Genomic DNA, 20,908 nt, shown 5'->3' with positions numbered 1-20,908 from the left:
CTGAGCACCCTATCAGCCGAAGCTCTGCCCACTGGACCGCGCGCAGCGTTGTCTCAGTCTCATGCTCCCTGCTTCATCTGTAGTCCTGTCCTGCTGCTTTAGCGGCCAGTCCTCTATTTAAAAATATTTAATATGCTGCCAAACAGTGGTGTGAGGTGTTCTGCAGCTGCTGTTTGTCACTGGCTGCTCTATGCCCCGCGTCTAGAGTGGTATCTGGTGGCAACATCATGGCAGCAGTGGTGTAACGATGCCAGGGCATAATCCCTGGGCGCCGGCCTGTGCGGGATGCTGGAGCAAGGCTTATTAAGCATACTGATCACCCACCCAGAGTCGGCGCAAAGCAGCAAGCTGGGGTATGCATTGCGCCTCATTCAATGCCCGCAGACCTGTGAGCTCCGAGAGGAAGGGCAGTCATCAAGCAGTGCGGCGCACGGAGGGGAGCTGCTGAAAAAACGGAAGAAATGTGCTGAGACCTGGAGGAAGGGGAACCGCTGACTGTGCTAGTGTCCTGACTCCTCAGACACGCCCCCTCCATTGGCACGTCAGAACCGCGGTAGGCTTTGGCGAAAGAGAGTGGGAGCTGCTACAGCCAGGTATGAGGTAAGCAGAGCAGGTGGGGTCAGCGCCGGCATTTATCGGGCCCCCATACAGCCGTCACCCACCTCCGGTGTCCTGTCTACTCCATCCAGCCTGTCACAACCCCAAACGCTCTGCCTGCCATGTCACTTCTCATTATCCCATCCCTCATTTACTGCCTCACCTACACTCCCAAGATTAATTTCCTCATTCACTGCCCCCCCCCCCCTCTCTCTCTCTCTCTCTCTAACTGCCCCAGGTCTCTCTCTTTGCTACAAGTGTCTCTTTCTGCTCCACGTCTCTCTCTCTCTATTGTAGCCAGGGCCGGTTCTTGCCTTTGTGGCGCCCCGAGCAAAACGATAGGGGCGTGGCTTCATATGGGGGCATGGTCAGTTACGCCCCCATTTGTGCCCCCTTTAGCGCCGCTGGAAGAGAAAAAAAAATAAAAATGTATACTTACTATCCCCGCTCCTGATTCCAGACCACTGCAGACAGCCGCCGGCGCCGCTCCTCTCCTCGGATCAGCATAGACACTAGAGGTCAATTATGACCGCTAGCGTCTGTGCCACAATGCTGTGCGGTGCCGCGATGACGTAATCGCGCACCGCACAACAAAGGTCCCCTCCACGAAGGGAACCAGCGGCGAGGGTCACAGCAGGGAGCACAGCGGCTGAGGGTACAGTAGCGGATCTGGCCATGATGCGGCGCCCTCCGGATGGCGCCGGCGCCCTCTGGAAGGCGGCGCCCCGGGCAAAAGTCCTGCTTGCCCGTGGCAAGATCCGCTACTGATTGTAGCCCATACACTTGTGAGATATCAGGTACAATACTTCGATTTCAATCGCATCTGTGAGATAAATGGAAGGATTGTATGCACATTTAAGGTACCATGTGACGCGATGCGCGGGCACACTGCTCGAATGTCGCATCTCATGATATTATGTGCTGCACTTAATATTTATCGCATCGCAGTGCGATCGCATGTGTTTTTTTTAACACATGCAATATATTGCACTGCGATGGGCACCCGCCGGGCCACTCCCACTCAGTGGTGACGCGATCATCACGTGATTACCATGCGACCTATCGCATGATCGCATGGTAATAACTTTGGCAGTTCAGGTGCGATTTCATCGCACCTGAACTACCGGTGCGATGCCCTGCGATGTTGCGGGGCATCGCACAAGTGTATAGGCACCATTACTGCCCCAGGTCTCTCGCCCTGCTCCAATTGTCTCTTTCTCTCTGCTCCAAGTCTCTCTCTCTCTCTCTCTCTCGCTCTCTGCTCCATGTCTCTCTGCTTCAAGTGTCTCTTGCTCTCTCTCTTTCTGCCCCAGGTCTCTCTCTCTGCTCCATGTTTCCTTCTCTCTGCTCCACGTATCTCTCTCTGCTCTATGTATCTCTCTCTCTTCTCCATGTATCTTTCTCTTTCTCTGCTCCACATCTCTCTCTACTCCACATCTCCCTCTCTCTCTCTCTCTCTTTGCTCCACGTCTCTCTCTCTACTCCACATCTTCCTCTCTCTCTCTGCTCCATGTCTCTCTCTGCTCCACGTCTCTCTCTATCTCTAACTGCCCCGGGTCTCTCTCCCTGCTCCAAGTGTCTCTTTCTCTCTGCTTCAAGTATCTCTCTCTCTCTCTTTCTGCTCCATGTCTCTCTGCTTCAAGTGTCTCTTGCTCTCTCTCTCTGCGCTCCATGTCTCTCTGCTCCACATCTCTCTCTCTGCTCCATGTCTCTTTCTCTCTGCTCCACGTCTCTCTCTTCTCCAAGTATCTCTCTCTTCTCCATGTCTCTCTCTCTGCTCCACGTCTCTCTCTCTGCTCCACGTCTCTCTCTCTGTTCCATGTCTCTCTCTCTACTCCACATCTTCCTCTCTCTCTCTGCTCCATGTCTCTCTCTGCTCCACGTCTCTCTCTATCTCTAACTGCCCCGGGTCTCTCTCCCTGCTCCAAGTGTCTCTTTCTCTCTGCTTCAAGTATCTCTCTCTCTCTCTCTTTCTGCTCCATGTCTCTCTGCTTCAAGTGTCTCTTGCTCTCTCTCTCTGCGCTCCATGTCTCTCTGCTCCACATCTCTCTCTCTGCTCCATGTCTCTTTCTCTCTGCTCCACGTCTCTCTCTTCTCCAAGTATCTCTCTCTTCTCCATGTCTCTCTCTCTGCTCCACGTCTCTCTCTCTGCTCCACGTCTCTCTCTCTGTTCCATGTCTCTCTCTCTACTCCACATCTTCCTCTCTCTCTCTGCTCCATGTCTCTCTCTGCTCCACGTCTCTCTCTATCTCTAACTGCCCCGGGTCTCTCTCCCTGCTCCAAGTGTCTCTTTCTCTCTGCTTCAAGTATCTCTCTCTCTCTCTCTCTCTTTCTGCTCCATGTCTCTCTGCTTCAAGTGTCTCTTGCTCTCTCTCTCTGCGCTCCATGTCTCTCTGCTCCACATCTCTCTCTCTGCTCCATGTCTCTTTCTCTCTGCTCCACGTCTCTCTCTTCTCCAAGTATCTCTCTTCTCCATGTCTCTTTCTCTGCTCCACGTCTCTCTCTCTCTCTCTCTGCTCCACGTCTCTCTCTCTGTTCCATGTCTCTCTCTGCTCCAGGTGTCTCTCTCTTCTCCACATCTCTCTCTTTTCTCCATGTCTCTCTCTCTCTCTCTCTGCTCCAGGTGTCTCTGACTCTCTCTCTATCCCAGGTGTCTCTGACTCTCTCTCTGCCCCAGGTGTATCTCGCGCTCTCTGCCCCAGGTGTCTCTCGCTCTCTCTGCCCCAGGTGCCTCTCGCTCTCTCTCTCTGTCCCAGGTGTCTCAGTTTCAAGGTGCACGATGGGAGAGTTGGAGGAAACCACTGAACACATGGGGCCTGGCCATTAGGCTATTGAATATCTTCATTAAAAAAGAATAATACGTTCAATTGGCTGGTGGTTGATGGCAGGCACGCGGGGCTCCCGAGAAATAACGCACCCTGGCTACCCCCCCCTTAATCCAGCTCTGCTGCATTGACACACAATAGGCCCTTCATGAATTTCAGCTCCAGGCCCATGTGGACATTAATCTGGCACTGGGTAACTGAGATAAAAGGGCAAAACCCTCACTAAGGAAGTTTCATCTCATGCTGAGTCGCATCACCGCATGCATGGAATAATAAGAAGGTAAGTGATACAGCAACAGGTGAAAATCTGGGGGGGGGGGGGGGGGGTCTGTAAACTGGTGCAGGAGAAACACAGATGACAAACACTGAAGTGGGAATCAAATGATCCAACATAAGAAAAAATAACACCATAGTGTCAACATACACATCCTTCTACAAGCAGGTGAAGAGACCAACTGTCAAATATCCCCTGTGTATCTACAACTCCACACCTCACTCAAAACAACAGAACTCTGAAGGTTCTGCTAAGTGTTGTATTCATTATTTCCACTATACAATACAGAGATGAATGTGAAGTATCATCTGGAAAGTGAATGAATGGATTATAATAGGCATTCTGTATTGTGTGCAACAAACATGTTTCATAAATAATGTAAGAAAACAAACCTAGAAAAAATGAATCCTGGCAAGCAATGGACAGTATAATGGGGGTAATTCCAAGTTGATCGCAGCAGGAAATTTTTTAGCAGTTGGGTAAAACCATGTGCACTGCAGGTGTGGCAGATATAACATTTGCAGAGAGAGTTAGATTTGGGTGGGTTATTTTATTTCTGTGCAGGGTAAATACTGGCTGCAAATTAGATTGCAGATTGAACACACCACACCCAAATCTAACTCTCTCTGCACATGTTACATCTGCCCCCCTGCAGTGCACATTGTTTTGCCCAATTGCTAACAGAATTCCTGCTGCGATCAACTTGGAATTACCCCCAATGACAGGTCCAAGGGGGTTTTCCTAGATGGATTGCAGCAAGGCCACGCCAGAGCAGCTGTTTAGTGGAAGCAGCCTAATGGACTGTGCACTCACGTGTTTTCCGTTTCTGAATTGGTTATACTTATACGTCCATAGTGTCTTTTACTCTTGATAACAATACCAATCAAAATGGACGGTTGGATATAAAATTCCATATTTATCGCAAATTAATTCTTCAGCAATTACTCACAGCTCCGATATAACCCACAAAGATCACAATGTTGAATTATGGGTAATGGATAAAAGCGGTAGACATATATTGGATAGACTAAACTTATCCAGTAAAAAAAAAAAAAAACATCAAAAACTATTTAGAAAGCTCATTAAAATTGATATTAGTTAAAAATGAAATACACAAATCTAAGTGGTTATGAAATTTTAATACGGTAAATGCACATTGCTTTGGGCATGCTCAGCAGATAACATCTGAAAATTGCACCTATTACTCTAGGAATTCACAATGTTCACAAGAGCTGAGTCGCTGTTATTATGGCAGGTTTGGGTGAGGGTCAGTGCTCCTCCTCATCACACAAGAGACATTCATCTAGTTACTGGGTGAATGTTGATAGGACAAAAATTTTTATGAGCTTTGCCAGCGGGAACTGACGCCATCTGCAAATGACGTAAACCACACTGAAACATAGAATTTGGCAACAGATAAGAACCACTTGGCCCAGCTAGTCTGCCCTAAACATATGTACATGCACACACCAGTGTTAATATTTTTTCTAGAGCCAATTAGCCTACCAGTATATTTTTGGATTGCGGGAGGAAAACGGAGTACCCGGAGAAAATCCACGCAAGCACTGGAAGAATATACAAACTCCACACAGTTAGGGCCATGGTGGGAATCGAATCAGTGACCTCAGTATTGTGAGGCAATAATGCTAACCATTATACAGTGTGTGCCAACTGCTACTGTACGCTGAAAGGACCACTTATCATGTCGCACTGGAGGGTTAACACCTCCTGTGCATGTCACCGGAAAAAGGGCGTGGCTTTGTGGGAAGAGGCATGGCCTCACAGGAAGGGTGGGGGATCTCATAGTTAACACCCATACTACAAGCCCCGCTCCTTCCTAATGGAAGCCCGAAGTGCAAAGAGGGATCTATTCGGATCCCTCCACCCAGAGCCTTAACTAGACATTTTGGTGCCCTGTGCGAGAAAGAGAATTGGTGCCCCCTCCCCCATATTTAAAATTGGGACAGTGTGCGCCGAAGGAGCACCCAAAGAATATAGGGGCGTGGCTTCATGGGGAAGGGACGTGGTTACAAAATAATACCAATTCATATTACATTGAACAGTAGTCTCCATTGTTCAAATTACTCCATACAGTAGTGCCACTTATACACATTACACCAGGTAGAGTTCCTTATACACATTACTCCCCTTTTACACATATTATGTCAGACAGAGCCCCCTTTTACACTTTACACCAGACAATGCCCTGTTTACAAATTACACCAGAGCCCCCTTTTTACATATTACGGCAGGCAGAGTCCCCTTTTGATACATTACAGCAGCAGAGTCCCCCATTTTATACATTACAGCAGGCAGAGTCCCCTTATGACACATTACGGCAGCTGAGTCCCCCTTTTTATACATTACAGCAGGCAGAGTCCCCTTTTGACACATTACGGCAGGCAGAGTCCCTTTTTACACATTATGGCAGCAGAGTCCCCCTTTTTACACATTACGGCAGTAGAGTCCCCCTTTTTACACATTATGGCAGCAGAGCCCCACTTTTTTACACATTACGGCAGGCAGAGTCCCCTTTTGAGACAATATGGCAGCAGAGTCCCCCTTTTTACACATTATGGCAGGCAGAGTCCCCTGTTTACACATTACGGCAGCAGAGTCACCCTTTTTACACATTATGGCAGCAGAGACCCACTTTTCTCTTTTATCCACTAGGGGACACTGGAACTTCTTCAGACAGCTAGGGTGTGAAGTATGCAGACTGGAGATAGCACAATCTAAATAAAAAATGTATGCACAGCTGGCTCCTCCCCCTTCATGCCCCATAATCCCTGTTTGAAAAATTGTGTTGGAGGTGCAGCACAGAAAGGGAGCGCCTGCTCCACTAAAGAATTCATTGTTATATAATAAAATTTCTGGAGCCAAGCCAACCTATCTGAAAGGGGGGCGAAAGCTCAAAACTGTACGAGATACAAAGACCCTGTTTGAAGGGGTCGGCATCTCTCTCAGGAGATCAAAATACAGCTGGAGCAGAGTGAGTATTTATTGAGGGGAGGACAAGCGGTTACTGCTGGGCAGCAAAGCGACTGCCCCCCCCGTCCCCCGTCCCCCCATGTATCTGAGTTATACTCTGCAGCACAAGCGGAGACATCAGCCCGAGAACTCCTCAGAGGTGAAGTGGCAGGAATAGTTTTAGCCACGGTAGTAACAGAGACCTGGCGGTAGCACTGTTAGAGACATGCTGCTGGAACAAGAGGCCGTTCCCAGACCACTACCAGAAAGCAGAACCCTAAACCTGCTGACAAGACCGTGGCATGACGGTCTCCCAGCTCACCTTGGGTCTCCTTTGGTGGGCGCACGGTTGGAAAGGTTTCGGGACACCTGGGCCGAAACCTCACCAGAAGTCTGGATCAACAAAGGGTCCGGCCGCAGCGGGACCAGAGGCTCCGGAGTGGGCGCAAGTGCTGAGAGACACTGGGGTCGCCGCTGGGAGAGCAGAGACCAGGCGGCGCTGAAAGTCCGTCTGAGTCACGGTTAGGCCAAGACTCTGCTGCTATGATCTCTCTGAATAAAATTTATATAATACTATATGCTTTTAACAATATAGAAGGGGTGAATTCCCGGGTGTGGGAGGCAGTAAATGGAGTGGGAAGCTCCGCGCTGACATAGAGCGGCAGGAAAAGCTTAGATGTGAACTAAAAATGTATTTCAAAAAAATTGTAACAATCACTCCGTGCGCAACAACTGCAGCCAGCAGAATGTAAACACTCTAAAAAGAGGTTTCCTTCACCCCTCACCACAGTGATACAATAGAAATAAACTGAGTGTAACACTTAGCCGGTGCTGTAGGAATGTTGTCCTATTTCAATATCCTCCTCAAACTTCCATTTCCATAAGACCCGGTTTCACCATGGGAAAATGAAACAGAGGTAATAATAGTGAAGTTTGTTTATTACATACATTGGGGTATATTTACTAAAAATCGTATTTTCCCGTTTGAGGTCAAAGTTCAATCACGAATGACATTGAAAGTGTAAATATGCAACTTTTTGAATTTAGTACGACTAATTTACTAAGCTGCCGTATTCTGCATTTTCGGTTTTACCGATGTCGATGTCATTCGTTTTTTTAGGCAGTGTTTTACGTGAGTGACTTGTAAAACACTGCCGACTTTAATACAATGAATCTCGGCCGGATCTGAGAGATCCGTGCTGGGCTTCATTGTGCACCTTTATTAAAAAAAAAAACAGTGTTAAAATAAAATAAAAAAATGCTTGGGGTCCCCCCTCCTAAGCCAAACCAGCCTCGGGCTCTTTGAGCCGATCCTGGTTGCAAAAATATGGGGGGAAAAATGATAGAGGTTCCCCCATATTTAAACAACCAGCACCGGGCTCTGCGCCTGGTTCTGGTTCCAAAAATACGGGGGACAAAAAGCGTAGGGGTCCCCCGTATTTTTGAAACCAGCACCGGGCTCCACTAGCCAGATACATAATGCCACAGCCGGGGGACACTTTTATATAGGTCCCGGCGGCCCTGGCATTACATAACCAACTAGTCACCCCTGGCCGGGGTACCCTGGAGGAGTGGGGACCCCTTCAATCAAGGGGTCCCCCCCCTCAAGCCACCCAAGGACCAGGGGTGAAGCCCGAGGCTGTCCCCCCCATCCAAGGGCTGCGGATGGGAGGCTGATAGCCGTTTTGTAAAAATAATAATATTGTTTTTAGTAGCAGTACTACAAGTCCCAGCAAGCCTCCCCCGCAAGCTGGTACTTGGAGAACCACAAGTACCAGCATGCAGAGGAAAACCGGGCCCGCTGGTACCTGTAGTACTACTACTAAAAAAATACCCCAATAAAAACATAAGACACACACCTTGAAAGTATAACTTTAATGCATACATCCACACCTCCATATACACATACTTACCTTATGTTCACACGAGGGTCGGTCCTCTTCTCCATGTAGAATCTATGGTGTACCTGTGGAAAAAAATATACTCACAAAATCCAGTGTAGAAGGCTCTTCTTCTTGTAATCCATTTGTAATCCAGGTACTTGTCAAAATAAAAAAACGGACACCCGACCTCGCACTGAAAGGGGCCCCATGTTTTCACATGGGACCCCTTTCCCCGAATGCCAGAAACCCCCTCTGACTTAAGTCTAAGAGGGTTCCTTCAGCCAATCAGGGAGCGCCACATTGTGGCACCCTCCTGATTGGCTGTGTGCTCCTGTACTGTATGACAGGCGGCACACGGCAGTGTTACAATGTAGCGCCTATGCGCTCCATTATAACCAATGGTGGGAACTTTGTGGTCAGCGGTGAGGTTACTTTCGGTCAACCGCTGACCACAAAGTTCCCACTATTGGTTACAATGGAGCGCATAGGCGCTACATTGTAACACTGCCGTGTGCCGCCTGTCATACAGTACAGGAGCACACAGCCAATCAGGAGGGTGCCACAATGTGGCGCTCCCTGATTGGCTGAAGGAACCCTCTTAGACTTAAGTCAGAGGGGGTTTCTGGCATTCGGGGAAAGGGGTCCCATGTGAAAACATGGGGCCCCTTTCAGTGCGAGGTCGGGTGTCCGTTTTTTTATTTTGACAAGTACCTGGATTACAAATGGATTACAAGAAGAAGAGCCTTCTACACTGGATTTTGTGAGTATAATTTTTTCCACAGGTACACCATGGATTCTACATGGAGAAGAGGACCGACCCTCGTGTGAACATAAGGTAAGTATGTGTATATGGAGGTGTGGATGTATGCATTAAAGTTATACTTTCAAGGTGTGTGTCTTATGTTTTTATTGGGGTATTTTTTTAGTAGTAGTACTTAGAGATGAGTACTACAGGTACCAGCGGGTCCGGTTTTCCTCCGCATGCTGGTACTTGTGGTTCTCCAAGTACCAGCTTGCGGGGGAGGCTTGCTGGGACTTGTAGTACTGCTACTAAAAACAATATTCATTTTTTTACAAAACGGCTATCAGCCTCCCATCCGCAGCCCTTGGATGGGGGGGACAGCCTCGGGCTTCACCCCTGGTCCTTGGGTGGCTGGAGGGGGGGACCCCTTGATTGAAGGGGTCCCCACTCCTCCAGGGTACCCCGGCCAGGGGTGACTAGTTGGTTATGTAATGCCAGGGCCGCCGGGACCTATATAAAAGTGTCCCCCGGCTGTGGCATTATGTATCTGGCTAGTGGAGCCCGGTGCTGGTTTCAGAAATACGGGGGACCCCTACGCTTTTTGTCCCCCGTATTTTTGGAACGAGGACCAGGCGCAGAGCCCGGTGCTGGTTGTTTAAATATGGGGGAACCTCTATCATTTTTTCCCCCATATTTTTGCAACCAGGATCGGCTCAAAGAGCCCGAGGCTGGTTTGGCTTAGGAGGGGGGACCCCACGCATTTTTTTTTAAAGAAAATAACACTTTCCCATCCCCTTCCCACTGATAAACATGCACGGATCTCATGGATCCGTGCATGCCTATCCAAACACGGGATAAAAAAGCAGGTCTGTGTTTTTTTAGCACTTTTTCACGAATTGTATTTCTGCACGGCAGTGTTTGGCTAGTGGGGGTCATTCCGAGTTGTTCGCTCGGTATTTTTTTCTCGCAACGGAGCGATTAGTCGCTAATGCGCATGCGCAATGTCCGCACTGCGACTGCGCCAAGTAAATTTGCTATGCAGTTAGGAATTTTACTCACGGCATTACGAGGTATTTTCTTTGTTCTGGTGATCGGAGTGTGATTGACAGGAAGTGGGTGTTTCTGGGCGGAAACTGGCCGTTTTATGGGTGTGTGCGAAAAAACGCTACCGTTTCTGGGAAAAACGCGGGAGTGGCTGGAGAAACGGAGGAGTGTCTGGGCGAACGCTGGGTGTGTTTGTGACGTCAAACCAGGAACGACAAGCACTGAACTGATCGCAGATGCCGAGTAAGTCTGGAGCTACTCAGAAACTGCTAAGAGGTGTGTGGTCGCAATTTAGAGAATCTTTCGTTCGCAATTTTAAGAAGCTAAGATTCACTCCCAGTAGGCGGCGGCTTAGCGTGTGTAAGGCTGCTAAAAGCAGCTTGCGTGCGAACAACTCGGAATGACCCCCCCATTGTCGGCAGTGTTTGTGATTTGCACTTTTTGGTAATTTACTGATTTCTACCAAATTGCAGGCGTATTTGACCGATGGTGTATTGATTCGTGATTTTTTCCTAGGACTTCCAAAATATTACGAATGCCCTCATCACTGCCGAGATTTTTGCTTAGTAAATTACCGAAATGACACTTTGAAGAAAAAACGGCATCTCGGTCAAAATCGGGACCTTAGTAAATATACCCCAATGTTTAAAAACATGAAAACATGAAGACATCACAAGTATTGCACCAAACAGCTCCTGGTAACATATAGGGCGGGTAATTACCAAATGAAAATGGAACCGTGGCCAAACAGTTCCTAACAGCGCGTATACAAATGATGAAAGATGCAGATCGTTCAATCACCATACACACGATCACCGGTAGCAAACTCCGCGTTCCCTGCTGTCACAAGAGCTCCCAACGCGTTTCCACCCCGATCTGGGGTCTTTGTCAAGGTATCCTGGTGAATTTAATTTGCGTCCATTTTGTTTTGAAGTGTAGGCGCGCAGTTTGAGCGGGCTTTCCCCACTGAGGGGAGGTTAAAGGAGAAATACAGAGGGCCTCCAGCTGTGTGATTACAAGATCTTTTTGCTCCCTATATCCCTACGGTCTTTCTCTTCCTATTCTAACAGGGTAAAGGCACTGCTGATTGGTCTGTGTGTGTTTCAACATGTCAAAAGCACCAACCAAGACCACAAAAACTTGCTATGTATGTTCTAAATGTGGAAAAAAGAGCACTAATGTTGACAGCTCCGGGGTGTGCAACACATGTTTGGAAATGGACGCTCAACCTGGGAGCAGTGGTCCGTCTGGGTCATGGGAAAGTGCTTTGGCAGATATTTCTAAAGAAATGGCGGAATCCCGCAAGCAACATTTAGAATTGGCAGCAGGGTTTTCCAAAACTATGGAGGAATTTCTAATTAGAATTACACTGCCCGCACAAGCAGAAAAGAATGTGCGTAAAGCGGTAAGGAGACCACTCCCTCTCCTACGGGAAGATTCTTCGGAGGAGGAAGAGGAGGGTCTCAGAGGACGAGGAGGAAAGAGAGTCAGTAGAGCAAATCATGTATGTCAGTCCTCAGGAGAAGGACGCTGAGGTTAAGGGATTAGTTTCCCTTATTGAGGAGGTAAAACAGGTCCTTGACTTCAAGGAAGAAGAAGTTAAGGAACCTGAGGTTTTTGATTTATTTGATTCTCAGAAACCATAAACAGCGTTTTTTTACAATTCCTCAAACTCTCCAGGATCCAATGGGAGGAGCATGGAAGCAGCCCGATAAACGCTTCCAAATTCCAAAAAAATTCACGGTTAATTACCCTCTACCCAAGAGTGTCATGTCCAAGTGGGAGGTTCCGTCGATTGTGAACGCCTCCCTGGCTAGACTGTCAAAAAAGACAATCTTGCCGATTCCAAACGTGACTACTCTAAAGGATGTGTCAGATTGTAAATTAGACACAGCTCTAAAATCTATTTTTGTGGCTGCGGGAGCATCGCACAGATCTACAATTATTAGTGCTTGGGTGACCAAAGCTATTGTAGCATGCGCTGGTCATATTGTTCAAGCTGTAGAGGAAGATAACAGCCAAGAGGAGATAGTTAGATTAGCGGAGCATATCCGTGAGTCGGTTACATACATTTGCCAAGCCACAAAGGATGCTAGCATCTCGGCTTTGGCTATATCCGCCAGAAGGATTCTGTGGCTCAGGGAATGGCAAGTGGATTCTGATTCCAAGAAGACAGTGGAGGTGATCCCTTTGTAGGGGAGACTTTGTTCGGGCCGGAATTAGACAGGTGGATTTCACAGGCAACAGCAGGGAAATCTACTTTTCTGCCTACTTCATATCCTAGAATCACGCCACCGGTCAGAAGAAATTATTCTGGTTCAGTGTTCAATTCATTTAGGTCTCAATCCTTTCAAGCTAGAGGAAGATTACTTCAGACGGAAGTAATTCTACCTGTCCCGACCTCACAAAGAGGGACGGGATTTTATTCAAATCTTTTTTGTATTGCCAATACCGGATGGGTCGGTCAGGCCAATCCTCAATTTAAAAGTTTGGAATCAGTTCCTGAATGTTTACAGGTTCAAGATGGAGTCAATACAGTCGGTTATTGCAGGACTGGAACAAGAAGAGTTTATGGTGTCCATGGACATAAAGGATGTGTACCTCCATATCCCAATTTGGACCCCACACCAAGCCTATTTACGGTGTGCAGTGGGCAAGAATCACTACCAGTTCAGAGCCCAACCATTCGGCCTATCATCAGCCCCGAGAATCTTCACAAAGATTATGGCAGTCATGGTTGCGAAATTGAGAACGTTTGGGGTAACGATAATCCCATATCTAAACAACCTTTTGATCAAGGCTCCCTTTCAGGACCAGTTGATCCAGGATGCTCAGACTACTTATCAGTTTCTAATTCGACACGGCTGTATCGTGAATTTCAAAAAATCCAACCTACAAGCAACGCAGAGGATTCAATTACTGGGTCTCATCTTAGATATGATACATTTCAAAGTGTTTCTCCCAGAAGACAAGATTCGGGACATCAGGGAAATGGTATGTCAGGTTCTACAGAACCAGACAGTCTCTCTCCATCTTTGTGTACGGCTTCTTGAAAAGATGGTGGCATCTTTCGAAGTGATCCAGTAAGGAAGGCTACATTCCAGACCCTTTTAGCTGAATCTGATTGCTCAGGGGGCAGGCATGCATTTGCTTCTACACCAAAGGATTCGCTTGTCGCCCCAGGCCAGAACCTCGTTAATTTGGTGGTCAGTCCACAAGAATCTAGCAGCGGGAAAGAGGTTTGGAATCTGGGATTGGAAAATTCTAACAACAGATGCCAGTCTCAGAGGATGGGGAGCAGTACTGGAAGACCATCAGTTTCAAGGAAGATGGTCACCGCAGGAGAGCAGTCTTCAAATAAATATTCTGGAACTAAGAGCCATTTACAATGCTCTTCTACTAGCGGAAGACCTAGTGAGGACTCAACACGTGAGAGTACTGTCGGACAATGTGACGGCGATGGCCTACATAAACCGTCAGGAAGGAACAAAAATTTGCATGGCTTTAAATGAGGCCACAAAGATCCTGGCTTGGGCAGAGAAATGCAACATAATCCTGTCGGCGGACTTCAATCCAGGAGTGGAAAATTGGGATGCAGACTATCTAAGTTGCCAAGATATGCATCCAGGGGAGTGGTCTCTACACCCACAGGTTTTCGACGTAGTAGTACGACAGTGGGGTCTACCGAAAATAGATCTAATGGCATCGCAAAACAACCATCAATTACCGAGGTATGTGGCCAGGACGCAGGATCCAGCAGCAGAGGCGGTGGACGCGCTGGCGATTCCCTGGACATACTATCTGGTGTACATCTTTCCGACGTTTCCCCTTTTACCGAGAGTGTTAAAGAAGGTGAAAAAGGAAAGAGCGTGGGTGATCTTAATAGCACCAGACTGGCCTTGCAGAAGTTGGTACTCGGACCTGAGGGGACTCCTAATGGAAGATCATTGGAGGCTGCCGCAGAGGGAGGACCTCTTGTCTCAAGGCCCATTCCTTCAACCAGATATGAACCATCTACGTTTGACGGAGTGGTTCTTGAGACCAGGATTCTAAGAGACAGGGGAATTCCGAAATCAGCTATCCTCACCATGTTAGCTGCAAGAAAGCCATTCACTGCGACGCATTACTATAGAATATGGAAGAGGTATATGAACTGGTGTCAGTCTAAGGGGTGGAATTCCAGAGAGTTACGCCTTATTAGACTTTTGTGATTTCTCCAAAATGGTTTGGATGAAGGTTTGAGGTTGGGATCCTTGAAGGTACCAGTCTCTGCCATCTCTATTCTTTTTCAACAACGTGTGGCGTCCTTACAGGAGGTTCAGACATTTTTATAAGGTGTGCTGAGCATACAACCACCTTTCCGTCCTCCCACAGCCCTGTGGGATCTAAATTTAGTGCTCAAATTTTTTAAATCAGCAGTTTTTGAGCCTTTGGAGAAAGCTGATCTTAAGTATATATCCGGGAAAGTTACCCTGCTCCTAGCTTTGGCATCTGCAAGAAGGGTCTCAGAGTTGGGAGCCCTATCGTGTAAAAGCCCCTTCCTTATTTTTCATGAGGACAGGACGGAGCTCCGTACAAAAGCGGAATTTCTTCCTAAGGTGATTTCAGGTTTCCACATTAACCAGCCTATTGTGGTCTGCTCCTTCCAGGGGTTCACGGAAGGAGACTTGTCTTTGGACTTGGTCAGAGCCTTAAGGATTTACATACAGGTTAGACCTCTATTAGAAAGTCTGACTCTGTTCTGTATGATGGGCCCAAAAAGGGATGGCCGGCCTCTAAACAGACTCTAGCCAGATAGATACGATTTACCATCAGGTAGGCTTATATCTAGTGGTAAGAAGGTCCCCTTTCGGGTAGGTGCTCATACCACCAGATCAGTGGGTGCTTCGTGGGCGGCGGCTAGAGGAGCCTCCACTACCCAACTTTGCAGAGCTGCAACTTGGTCATCAGCACACACGATCACTAGATTCTACAAGTTTGATACGTGTGCGTCTAGGGATACCAGGTTTGGCCGTTTAGTTCTGCAGGCTTCGGACAGCATTCCAGCCCATGGGAGTATCTCTGGGATGTCCCCAGCTGTCTGAAGAAGTTCCAGTGTCCCCTAGTGGATGAAAGAGAAAAGAGGATTTTGATACTTACCGGTAAATCCATTTCTCTGAATCCACTCGGGGACACTGGATGCCCACCTCGGTGCTGTCAACCTGTGTGTTCTTGTTAAATTTAGTTCAAATGGTTTTCATTACTATGTTAATGGTTCTTGGTTGCTGTTTGATTTGTTGCTACGGTTGGTTCCTCTCTATAAGGCCTTGGTTTTCATGTTCCCTCTTCTCTCCGTAACATTTTTCAAACTGAGGGATTATGAGGCGAGAAGGGGAAGGAGCCAGCTGTGCATAAATTTGTTATTTAGATTGTGCTACCTCCAGTCTGCATACTTCATACCCCAGCTGTCTGAAGAAGTTCCAGTGTCCCAGAGTGGATTCAGAGAAATGTATATATCGTTAAGTACCAAAATCCTCTTTTTACACATTACGGCAGGCAGAGTCCCCTTTTTACACATTACGGCAGCAGAGTCCCCCTTTTTACACATTACGGCAGCAGAGTCCCCCTTTTTACACATTACGGCAGCAGAGTCCCCCTTTTTACACAATATGGCAGCAGAGTCCCCCTTTTTACACATTACGGCAGCAGAGTCCCCCTTTTTATACATTACGGCAGCAGAGTCCCCTTGTCACACTCGCGGCGCTGCGGCTGCCGCGCTTACCGCTCCGGGTGCGCTGGGTTTCTCGGCGGTCGCCGCCCCCGGTGGGCACCGGGTTGTTGCGTCTTGCTGGCGCTGCCTCCGTCGGGTTCCCGGGGTGTGGGCGCCGCCATTGCGCCTGGCGTTCACGGGAGCGTGGTGGGCGAGTGACATCATCGGCCCCTTCCGCCAATTTGGAGAGAGCGGAAGTTCAAAGGAAGATGCCATGCAGAGCTCCGGCGCCTGAGTATTGTCTCGTCTATGATCACCAGTGCTAGCAGCGTTCAGTGAGTTCTCTAACTGAACGTCTCCTGTGTACCAGCGTTGGCAGAGTATCTCTCAGTGGAACATTCACTGTGCTACCAGCGTTACAGTGTATCACCTAGTGGAACAATCACTGTGCTACCAGCGTTACAGTGTATCACTCAGTGGAACAATCACTGTGCTACCAGCGTTACAGTGTATCACCTAGTGGAACAATCACTGTGCTACCAGCGTTACAGTGTATCACTCAGTGGAACAATCACTGTGCTACCAGCGTTACAGTGTATCACTCAGTGGAACAATCACTGTGCTACCAGCGTTACAGTGTATCACTCAGTGGAACAATCACTGTGCTACCTGCGTTACAGTGTATCACTCAGTGGAACATTCACTGTGCTACCAGCGTTACAGTGTATCACTCAGTGGAACAATCACTGTGCTACCAGCGTTACAGTGTATCACTCAGTGGAACAATCACTGTGCTACCAGCGTTACAGTGTATCACTCAGTGGGACATTCTCTGAGTTTCAGTGTTTCTCTTAAGGGGACACCTCCTGTGTTTCCTGTATTACATGATATCTCCAAGTGGAACGCCTTCCATACTTCCAGAGTTACAATGAATCTTAAATCCTCATTCATTTCTTCAACATCGCTCACAAGCTTCTCATTCTTCAAACATCGCTCACAAATTCTTCATTCTTCAGTGTGCTTCACCATCGTTCTCAAATCCTCATTCATTTCTTCAGCAATGCTCACAAGTTCTTCATTCTTCTGTGTGCTTCACCATCGTTCTCAAATCCTCATTCATTTCTTCAGCATCGCTCACAAGTTCTTCATTCTTGTGTGCTTCAACATCGTTCTCAAATCATCATTTAATTCTTCACCATTATACGCCAGTTACTACGGCTAGTTCTGCATGAGGAAAACTTACATCCGGCCATCCCTGCTCCGGTCCAGCTGTGGTTCCTCCTTCCGATCATCGGAAGAACCCCAGAGTTCTCAACACTCCGAACCCAGGTCAGTGACACCCCTTTTGACACATTACGGCAGCAGAGTCACCCGAGAGTGAGAGAGTGTGTGTGTGTTATACTTACATTTGACAAGCCGGCAGTCCTCTTTTCCTTCCCGCCCTACGCGGCGGCTCTACTATGGGTGCGCTCTCACAGAACATGCGGAGGAATCCGGGAGGCGAGGTGGACGAGCTGCACGGCTACCATTGTGAGAAGAGGCAATGCACTGCAGCTGAGTGGGTGACGGTGGGTGGCCGGCCGGCCGGCCGACCGACTTACCCCACATTGTGGCGGCGTGGCCAGGTGGTACCACTGGCACACCACTAGCTATGGTCCTGCCTCCACCTTATTCAGCCCTTGCTGTGCACATGCGAAAGCAGTAGTGGTGGGAATCGCAGGACACCTACTTTTTGGAACAGTTGTTCCAGCACCAGAGGAATACTGAATACTGAAAGGCCTCTAAAGGTTTATAATAAACGTTTTTATGGAAATAATTCCTTATCAATCACTGTGAAGAGCGCTGCTAAGTCATTTAATGTAAAAAGGAAAAATAGGGGTAGTGTGTGAAAAGTCAGAGTTAACTTCTTAATGTTATTATAAGTACAATATTCTAAACCAGGTGTAGTCAACAAAGATTTTTTTTTGGGTGCGAGACGATCAATATTACAAACTCCATAAGAATTGGCCATCACAATTACAACATGCATAAACACTTTCAAAAGTCATAGATCCGTGCGAAAAGTGTTACTGGCTTTCCTGTACTTCTTTTATTGAGTTATTTTGCTCAATTTAGGTTGGACATTTGTAGTCTGAAGACAAATATTCGCTTCAGAATTTTATAGCTCCACTTGAGTAGGTGCTGGACTAACTGTGGCAGGGATATGCAGGCCATGCTTGGGTTCTCCGGTTTGAAGGGGGTCTAGGGTACTGAAAAGTCTTCTCTGTGAGGAAAGGAGGTGAAGCAGTGTAGGAGGTGCTGAGCAGTGACTGCAGTAGGAAAGGGACTGAGACCGTAGGTGCCACTCAAAACACTGAGTGCCATTTTCTAGCTATAGTGGCAAGGCTACACCCATTTGTAAAGACTGGAAAAACTCTTATCCAATAAACCTAAACACGTTGCAGTCCGAGCCTTTCCACAAATACAGGTCTGTTGCATTGAGGTCCGATGATGGCGTATGTGTAGCATGCATAGAGTGAATACAGCATTGTAGTTAGTTTATATGGATTCTATAACATAACTATGCAAAAATGCAGCATGTGTCTGAATTACAGTAACTGGAACAGAGACATGTAGACTTTGTATTTCATGTGTTTTTGGATTTGAATTTGGCAACTGTAATTTCTATCTATGTAGCCTGAGTTTGTGGTGACTTCAGTACTGTAGTGCTGTCTAGCTGCTATTAGTGCATTAGGTATAGACTGGGTGTGCAATATACCTGGCTCGAGATATAGCCGATACCCACTCTTCACAGTCCTTAGAATCCTCAGTGCGCAGCTCCAGAGGCTTCTGATTCTCATGGTTAAAGTTGATGATAAAACAATGCTGCCAAGAAAAAAAAGAAGAAATAGTCAGCAAAATACACAATAGTACACTGGAAATACATAAAAAGTACACACATAGAACATATCTATATGTTACACGCAAATACTGAACACGCACCAAGAAATATACAAGAAAAATATGATACTTTCCCTTTATACTAAGTTGTCTGCTTTAACACCTTTAGATGTATACAGTATTTTGGCAAATTTTGACTATGTTTCTTTATTTGGGTAACGATGCGCTAATTAAACTCATAAACGCTTATTTTTCCATTACAGATGGAGTTTCCTCAACTGAATAGCTTTCTGTACGAAGTCTCAGTAAAGATTCCAATGGCTCATGGGACAGAAGGGGATCTCTGAATTCTGAATTGGTATTTTTGTTAATGGGCTGCCCAGTTAGTTCATATATCTTGGTGGAAGCAGACCAGTCCCAATAAATGCCATTTACTCATGACTCTGGTTGATTCTACCACTGTGATATTTAAGAGTTTTCTTTTTGTCTTTGCGCTTTAACCACTTCAACTATTGAAGACATTTTGGCATCAGCTAAAATGTTGCAGTAAAAAATTAAGTTGTTCAGTTAATTTTTATAGTCAGTAAATCTATACTGGTGTGTGAGGGCTCCATTATCTAATCAATGTTATTCTTTAAAAAAAGCAAGTGAAAAGGGTAAATATATCTAGACTAGAAGATTATGTGAGATTATTAACTTTTGTGATCACCATCAGCTGAATACTGATACAGGATACCTAGAAACCACTCCCACCCTACAAGGCTGATCCCTCACTGCAGTGCACCAATATCTTTTTGGGGTGTGTATGTGTGTGCGTGACTAAAGGTCCCTACACACTTGGTGATATTAAAGGACTATATAAACGATATAGTTCAAAAATAAACGATAAATCGTTCATATCGTTCAGTGTGGATGCATCAACGATGAATGATGGGCGTCCCCGCAGTCGATCATTGTTGGTCGATCATCGTTTATTCATGCAAGCCAATTTGGACAATTTCGATGTAATGTAATGTTATATTGTTCAAATCGGCAATAAAATAAGATTTTAAACCTAACGGTAAATCTTTTTCTCCTAGTCTGTAGAGGATGCTGGGGACTCCGTAAGGACCATGGGGTATAGACGGGCTCCGCAGGAGACATGGGCACTATAAAGAACTTTAGATGGGTGTGCACTGGCTCCTCCCTCTATGCCCCTCCTCCAGACCTCAGTTAGAGAAACTGTGCCCAGAGGAGATGGACAGTACGAGGAAAGGATTTTTGTTAATATAAGGGCAAGATACATACCAGCCCACACCATCCACACCGTATAACATGGAATATACACAACCAGTTAACAGTATGAACAAAACAGAATCAGCCAAAGACTGATCTTAACCGTAACATAACCCTTATGTAAGCAATAACTATATACAAGCCTTGCAGAAATATGTCCGCACTGGGACGGGCGCCCAGCATCCTCTACGGACTAGGAGAAAAAGATTTACCGGTAGGTTTAAAATCTTATTTTCTCTTATGTCCTAGAGGGGACTCCGTAAGGACCATGGGGATTATACCAAAGCTCCAGACCGGGCGGGAGAGTGCGGATGACTCTGCAGCACCGATTGAGCAAACATGAGGTCCTCATCAGCCAAGGTATCAAACTTGTAGAATTTAGCAAAAGTGTTTGAACCCGATCAAGTCGCCGCTCGGCAAAGCTGTAATGCCGAGACGCCTCGGGCAGCCGCCCAAGAAGAGTCCACCTTCCTAGTGGAATGGGCTTTTACCGAATTTGGTAACGGCAATCCAGCCGTAGAATGAGCCTGCTGAATCGTGTTACAGATCCAGCGAGCAATAGTCTGCTTAGAAGCAGGAGCGCCAACCTTGTTGGCTGCATACAGGACAAACAGTGCCTCTGTTTTCCTAACCCGAGCCGTCCTGGCTACATAAATGTTTAAGGCCCTGACTACATCAAGGGACTTGGAATCCTCTAACTCCTTCGTAGCCACAGGTATCACAATAGGT

At 47.0% G+C, this 20,908-nt stretch overlaps 1 protein-coding gene and 1 long non-coding RNA gene across 2 annotated transcripts in view; one reads left to right on the top strand and one right to left on the bottom strand.

The window, feature by feature from the left end:
* RASGRF1 (Ras protein specific guanine nucleotide releasing factor 1) overlaps positions 1-20,908 on the bottom strand; it is a 211,317-nt gene that overhangs the window by 127,072 nt on the left and 63,337 nt on the right. Inside the window, exon 2 of the mRNA XM_063925469.1 lies at positions 18,783-18,889. Within this exon, the coding sequence (XP_063781539.1) occupies positions 18,783-18,889 (107 nt within the window). The remainder of the gene's footprint in view (positions 1-18,782; positions 18,890-20,908) is intronic.
* On the top strand, positions 84-19,342 carry LOC134931784 (uncharacterized). Its single transcript, XR_010179173.1, has 2 exons — positions 84-600; positions 19,168-19,342. It is a non-coding gene; the product is annotated as an uncharacterized LOC134931784 (long non-coding RNA).

The sequence above is a fragment of the Pseudophryne corroboree genome, chromosome 6 (genome assembly GCF_028390025.1).
Source record: "Pseudophryne corroboree isolate aPseCor3 chromosome 6, aPseCor3.hap2, whole genome shotgun sequence".
NCBI classification, from domain to species: domain Eukaryota; kingdom Metazoa; phylum Chordata; class Amphibia; order Anura; family Myobatrachidae; genus Pseudophryne; species Pseudophryne corroboree.
This window is presented reverse-complemented; position numbering and strand designations above follow the sequence as displayed.